At 39.6% G+C, this 7,353-nt stretch overlaps 1 protein-coding gene across 1 annotated transcript; it reads left to right on the top strand.

Annotated features, from left to right (window-relative positions):
- Positions 1-1,498: 1,498 nt before the first annotated feature.
- Positions 1,499-7,118, top strand: LOC306697660 (ammonium transporter Rh type C). Its single transcript, XM_079161674.1, has 11 exons — positions 1,499-1,817; positions 2,888-3,080; positions 3,401-3,551; positions 3,661-3,808; positions 3,975-4,141; positions 4,227-4,364; positions 4,903-5,039; positions 5,234-5,358; positions 5,875-5,948; positions 6,069-6,142; positions 6,226-7,118. The coding sequence occupies exons 1-11, from the start codon at positions 1,589-1,591 to the stop codon at positions 6,257-6,259; spliced, it is 1,470 nt and encodes a 489-aa protein (XP_079017800.1). The 5' UTR covers positions 1,499-1,588; the 3' UTR covers positions 6,260-7,118.
- The last annotated feature ends 235 nt before the right edge of the window (positions 7,119-7,353 follow it).

Raw genomic sequence — 7,353 nt, 5'->3', positions numbered from 1 at the left:
TTCTGACATTCAGCTGAGATGAAACAGGAAAAGAGAAATGACAGACAAGTCCCAAAGAATGAGGGACTGACACAATAAGTCAGTCTGTCATGAAAACACAACTCAACCTGTTGACAAAATTAAGGACCAATAAACCTAATGTAATACTGGGGAAATGAATGACTAAAACAATCTAATACCTGTTTTGTATTTTTCTTTGCAGACCTGCTCTTGTCTACTCAAAAACCTGCTAAACTTAGTGATTCGTTGCATGTGATATTTAGTAATGAATAGGTTTAGGGTTATTAAAGTAGATACTGTAAATCAACGTTTGACGCACATGCTACAATGTTATCAATGAGGGAAATCTCGTCAGTGATACATAACCTGTTGTGTTACATAATGAGTTGAGATAGAAAGCAGCTATCTGGAATGTTCTTGTCACAAGTGTCACAATGATTTAAATCATGGCTCTCCACACTGGAATCTCTTCTGTTAGATAGGCATCACGTTTGGGGAAAAAACTAACAGAACACAAAGTACATATGAATTGTAGGAAGAGAACACAAACGGCCACATGATGTGGACAACCGTGTCTCTGCTCATCGTTCACTATATTGACTGAGCTCGGTGTGACAAAATAATAAATACAGATTTGTTCTTATTGAGCCATCACTCATTTGGGGGGTCATACTATTTGTGACTAATATCATCTCACTTCCTCTTGTCTTTCTTGTCTGGCAGTACAGTATGTATGCTTTTTAACCACTCATCCAACAGTATTCCCCAGTTATCTTAATGGGTCCTTAAACAAGGCACTTTACCCTCAGCTTCTCCAGTGGAGAGAGAGAGTGGTTAGCAGCCGTACATAACAGGCTCAGTAAACATTCAGTTAACGGTTGTAACGAAGTGTAAGAGATATGTTGACAGAAAGACTCAATTCACAGTTTTATGATTCCTCTAATAACACGGCCGTGTCATCTGGTCAGAGTAATACACGCCTCCATTCAAATCACAACTCTGGTGATGATGTTTAGCGTGAGCCTGATAGACAGGTGTGTTCACCAAGGCCCAGTTTAATGTGCTCAGTGAGCTCATTCAAATCATTTCTAATACAGGAGAGTTAACAATTCTAGCAAGTCATTATGTCAACTGCAGTTGCAGGTGTTGGATTTTGTGGCTGAATATCTTTACTGTTACACCAAGACCTGATATTTACCATGTTTCTGACTGTGTCCATTGTCAAGCAAATGCAAACATGTTGCACTAATGGCTAGAAGTGGCCAGATCACAACATGTTGCCATATGAAGTTAGTCTGTACAGCAACATTTCTATCGAGCATTAATGATTACTTTATTTCCTGCTGGTAATGAGTGTTCTCAGCTTGGCCTGGCTGTAGAAAGACAAGTAGGCAGGTACAGTAGGGAGTGGTTTACCTGCTAAGGTGTATCCACCCCCTGTATGTGAGTGAACAAAAGCAGCACACCCCGGCCAGAGGACCAGATGCATGAATATATATATACCTGCTGAGAAGCTGCTGGAAGTCACATCCGAGCAGGGTCCCTGGCTGAGGAGTGATCAGAGCATCGTTACAAGAGAGTTATCATCATGGGGAACTTTCTACAATGCATGGAAGGTTTCTTCTGCCGGCAAAAGAACACCAATGTTCGTATTTCTCTGCCGGCTGTCTGCTTTATCTGGCAGATTGCTATGGTTGTACTGTTTGGAATTTTCATCCGCTATGATGAGGAATCAGACGTACGAAAATGGCTGGAGTTCAAAGTAACTCACAACATCACCAGCGATATCGAAAATGACTTCTACTTCAGATATCCCAGTAAGTACAACAATAGACAGCGTGTATGTATCTTGCAACAAAGAGTTTCATATCTAAATGTAGGTTTTGCTTTGCTGATCCTGTGTCAGTGATGTTGGCCATGCACCAACATTTTTTTAATTTATTGATCGACAAAATTAAAAAGGTTTCTTACAGCTGCAACAGTTTAAAACCAAATTGTAGCAATTTTACTCCAACTTCACTCTTCTCAATTATGTCTTTGGTTTGTGTACACGGCTGCATTGGACTGTTTTTTGGAACGTTTTTTACAACTATAAGTAGATTGTGATTGTTAAAAAGGCAAACTTGTGATACTTGGTTTCAAAAGGTACTTGGTTGCATTTTCCTGGGCTTACTTTTGACCCTCTGGCAATCTAGCACCTGTATTTCCAGTTTGATGTAATCTTGGAGTTCTCCATCTGCAATTATAGCTTAAAGACGGTAATCATTTTGAACTGATAAAATCTCAACATGCAATGATACATTAAAAATCCAAAATTGAAGAAGCTGTATTTAACATTCAGAGCATTAATAAAGCAGCAAACAACTATTTGCTTTCTAAATATTTAATGGTGGAGGAATGTTTACCTGAGCAGAGAATGAAGTCGGTCTCCCTCTATGTGTGTTGTTGTCAGAGCTTCTCCTTGCTTTGTAGACGTGGCCGGGCCAGTGCTTTTCGTGCATATTTATGCATTTGAGTGCGCCCCACTGGCTAGCTCATGTCTGCTGCTCTGCACTACTCTCATATGTAACAGTTGACAAAGCCGTCCAGACCGACAGCATCGTTGTGGATGCGTAGCACCCCCCATGCTTTACCCTTTATGCTAGCACTGTTAGCTCTGTCAGCACTTTTGCCGTAGTTGCACTGTTAGCGCTGTTAGCACAGTTAGCCACCCCTGACATGCTGAGAACCGTTGAGAGACAATCTTGTATCTTGCAGAAACAAGAAACTTCGATTACATTATTTTATTTTATTATTTCATTTAAATGACCCTAAGTTAATTCAAAGTAGAAAATGAATGTGCTGATTTCATGCCATTACACAAATGTGTTTATTTTCCTCTCTCCAGGCTTCCAGGACGTCCATGTCATGATCTTTGTTGGATTTGGTTTCCTCATGACCTTCCTGAAACGCTACAGCTTTGGTGGTGTGGGCTTCAACTTCATGATTGCTGCCTTTGGTGTGCAGTGGGCTCTTCTCATGCAAGGCTGGTTCCACGCGCTCGACCCCGTCACCGCAACGATCTCTATTGGAGTAGAGAGGTAAGATATTCAAAAGGTACAGCATTTTATGCATCATCAATCATTTAAACTGGACATATGCAGGTATGTGCAGGTTATGTCACTCAAAAGTGAAAACAAACACATGTTTTTCAAGATATACAGAAAGGTTTCACCATGTTTCATACAGGTTCTTTTGTCTCAGTTGTCACCGTGTCAAAACGTAGTTTGTCTCGTGGCGTCCCTGAGACAAAGCATTCTTGTCATGGCAAAGCCCTGTACAATCTGTTAAATGCAGATTTGATTGTTTGATTGTTAAAGTTTCCACTTATTTTCTTGTTATTTTCCTTTTTTCCTCACAGTTTGATCAACGCTGACTTCTGCGTAGCCAGTTCTCTGATTGCCTACGGTGCCCTCCTGGGTAAAGTAAGCCCTGTGCAGTTGATGATTGTCACCTTGTTTGGCGTCACACTGTTTGCTGTGGAGGAATTCATCATCCTCGACCTCCTTCATGTGAGTCTTACAAACACAATCATCCCACTGGAAGCTTTATTATTGTCCAAGGAGTGAGAATATTCCCTCAAACATTGCAATTTCTTATTTTCACTGCTTATTCACACAGTGCAGAGATGCTGGTGGCTCAATGGTCATTCACGCCTTTGGAGGGTACTATGGTTTGGCCATCTCCTGGGTTCTCTATCGACCAAACCTAAACCTAAGCAAACGCCTCAACGGATCTACCTACCACTCTGATGTGTTTGCTATGATTGGTGAGGGATTTATTTTTGACAGTTCAACACTTTAAGTGTTTTCTTTAGGACGTAGTTTATTCAGAATATCTATAATATTTTACATTCATCATTGTCAAAACATGCTTACTTGATTGTAAATGTGTTAATCTAACTGTGGTTTCATTGACCTTATCTTACCTCACAGGTACACTGTTCCTGTGGATGTATTGGCCCAGTTTCAACTCGGCAATCACAGACCACGGCTCTGGACAGCACAGAACAGCCATCAACACTTATATCGCCCTCGCCTCCTCTGTGCTCACCACCGTGGCCATCTCCAGCATGTCTGACAAAAGAGGAAAACTGGACATGGTAATGCCATGTCACTGAAAAACAACAAATCTGCAACCTGTCATTTATGTATTTCTCATAACTAACATGCTGTTTTACCTGACAGGTGCACATCCAGAATGCCACTCTGGCAGGTGGTGTTGCAATGGGAACAGCAGCAGAGTTCATGATCACTCCTTATGGTTCTCTAATCGTGGGTTTCTGCTGTGGCATCATCTCCACCTTTGGCTACCTGTTTGTCACGGTAAGCCTGCAGTCTTTCACCTCCTAACTTTTATTCTGACAGAGATCTTGAATTCTGTCTTGTGGCTCAGATGGAAAGCAGCCTAAGAAGGAGAAGTCAAATAAAACCAGTTGTGGGTTGTATAACAGGAAAACAAAAGGATTATAAGACGTGATGACACATTAAAGGAGCAGGCACCGTGTAGACTACTTTCAAAATTAAATGGAAACAGTCCAGTGAACCTCTGCAAGATGTTACGACACACTTCAAGGGTTAGCAGGTGCCGACAATTATTGTGAGGAGTCATGTCTGTTTGTTCAAATGAATGTTGTAATGAGACACTTCACATGACCTAAATAAAGTTTAAAATTAGGATTCTTGGAAGTTGGGGTTTTAACAACCTGAGGAGGAATTTTGATGAAGTAATTACATAGAAATGGCACGTAATGAATTTTTAAAAGTGGATTCTGTGGCATTTTTGAGAATTTTGAAAAAGCATTTAGTCCATGGTGTGGTTACACATCAGTAATTCATGTATGATCGTTTTTCTCATTCTCAGCCCTTCTTGGAGAAATACCTAAAACTCCAGGATACATGTGGTGTCCACAATCTGCACGCTGTGCCAGGGATGCTCGGCGGCTTTATAGGCGCAATTGTTGCTGCATTCGCCTCTGAAGAGGTCTATAGCAGGCAGGGGTGAGTGACGCACACACACACACGCACACCTATAACTACAAATACAGAAAACCTGATCTTTGTTGACTCAAACATAGTGAGGGAAAGCACTAACTGACATGCAAACAAACACCCAGACGTCAGGCAGTGTTTTCATCTCATCATGCAGATTAAGCAAACATTCGCAGGATTAAAGAGTGTATTTTTCCGTCCAGGTTGATCGAGACATTTGACTTTGAAGGAGAGTTTGCAGACAGAACGCCAGGAACACAGGGAGCCTTCCAGGCTGCTGGCACATGTGTGGCTATTGTATTTGGACTTGGTGGAGGAGCGGCTGTTGGTGAGTATGTCAAATGTGTTGAGTATTACTTTCAGACAAAGGTAAGCAGTTATATTTCCATTCAAGGCACTCTGTTTCAATGATTATGTTAAGGTAACCAGAGGCATGATGATATTTATTAGCACCTAAAAGGTTGATTACAATTTATTTTTGAAGACCTCTATTGAAAGGAAACTCCTCCAAGTGAAAAAATATTAAAGAAAAACTGCCAAAATGAGAAATGATGTCAATTGAAGTAAAAAGGGTATGTGTCAATGTTAGTGTTTCTGTGTGTTATAGTTAGGAAACATTTAGTTATTTACTAGGATTACGGAGATAAATCTTCTGGCAGGAAAACATTCTTTGAATTCTAAAGTGCCTGTTTAGCAGCTCAGGAATAGTCACATGCAAATTTCCTGGGATTTTTACACTGACTCAATTGTATTATCTTAAGAGCAAAATAGGTTTGAACTACTTTTAAAAACTTAAAATTGAAGATATAAGTCTTGTTTAAGTGCTTTTTTTCTGTCTTCAAAGGTCTCATTCTGAGGTTACCTATCTGGGGTGACCCTGCTGATGACAACTGCTTTGAGGATGAAGTCTACTGGGAGGTAAGAGGGCTTTTCTACCACGAGATGGTGGTCTTGTCTTTTTTTAAGTGAAAAGACTGGACTATGAAATTACTCAGATGAATATCTGGCTCATGCTCTGATCCCCTGTGTCTGTTTCAGGTTCCTGAGGATGAGGAGAGCATCCCTCCTGTTTTGGAGTACAACAACCACATGATACACAAGCACCAAGACATGTAAGTTCACTCACACAGACGTCATTTGGTGCTTTTTCTCTTGAAATCTCTTTCAACGTGATTTTTTTCTTTTTGTCCGACAGATCCGAATCAAACTTCTCTGTGGAGCAAAGTTAGAAACATCGAGCCCCTCATTTCACTTTGAACTTGATACAGTTGTGAAACAACAGCAGCCACCAAAATGTGCACTTATACAAAGAAAGGATCACACCGGCCCTCTGACACGCTTGTCTCGCACCTTTTACACCTGACAGATTTGTGAATGATTGGAAGCTTAAGGTTATGATGGTGGTAATCAAATAACTCATAAATGGAAAAATTATTCTCAATCTGGTTTTATTTTGAAGGAACTTTTAAACTACATTTACTTTCTCTTTCATTTTGGATGAAACTTCATATGATTTGCAGATGCTTAATGTACTGTACTGTAAAATATCAGGTTCTGAATCCAAGCAGCACAATGGGAAGTCAAAGACACTGTTAATGCTCTGTAAAATGATTATAATGCAGAAGAATTGAGAAACATTTGTACATCAGCTCTGAAGCTCTTATGTCATACCTTTTTAAATCGATGAAATGTTTGCCATTTTATTTCTCCATAATGAAGACTCTGTTAGAAAAATGGTGTATAAATGAAGGTGATTAGTGAATAATCAAAAGTATTTGTGCAGCCAAATTAGACAATTTTTGAGTTGTATATTGTAGTTATTTCTTTAAAATGATGTATAGGTTTTTGTAAGCTGTGTGTACATATGGTTTAATCTTGCATATTATGGTCATAACTAGCTTGTTCTTAAGGTGGAAGTTTTTACTAACTTTTGTTATGATACAATTTTCAGCGATTTGTTTGCTGTAGTGTTGAATGTTAGGCAAACTCCATAGACTATATGTGATTGTATGTGACAACCTGCTTGTTGTCTTCATGATGTATATGTACACATTCATAAATCACATGTAACTGGAATTAAACAATAACCTTATATCATTGTCTTTACTCTCTTTTCTTTGCTCAGCCCCTATGATTAAAATGCAATACTGTCATATAGTTGAAATTACTTATATTACTGATACTTCAGCAATAGCCTCTCATGTGCCTGAAAAAAACATTAAACCCAGGAAGTTTATTTCATTCATGTTCACTCAATATCTCCACATTCTGGCATTGTTGGTCAATTTCCTTTCACACCACCCGATCTCCTCTCGCGTTGTGA

The sequence above is a fragment of the Pholis gunnellus genome (assembly GCF_910591455.1).
Source record: "Pholis gunnellus genome assembly, chromosome: 1".
NCBI lineage: Eukaryota > Metazoa > Chordata > Actinopteri > Perciformes > Pholidae > Pholis > Pholis gunnellus.
Note: the sequence above shows the minus strand (reverse complement) of the source record. Positions and strands in the feature narration are given on the sequence as shown.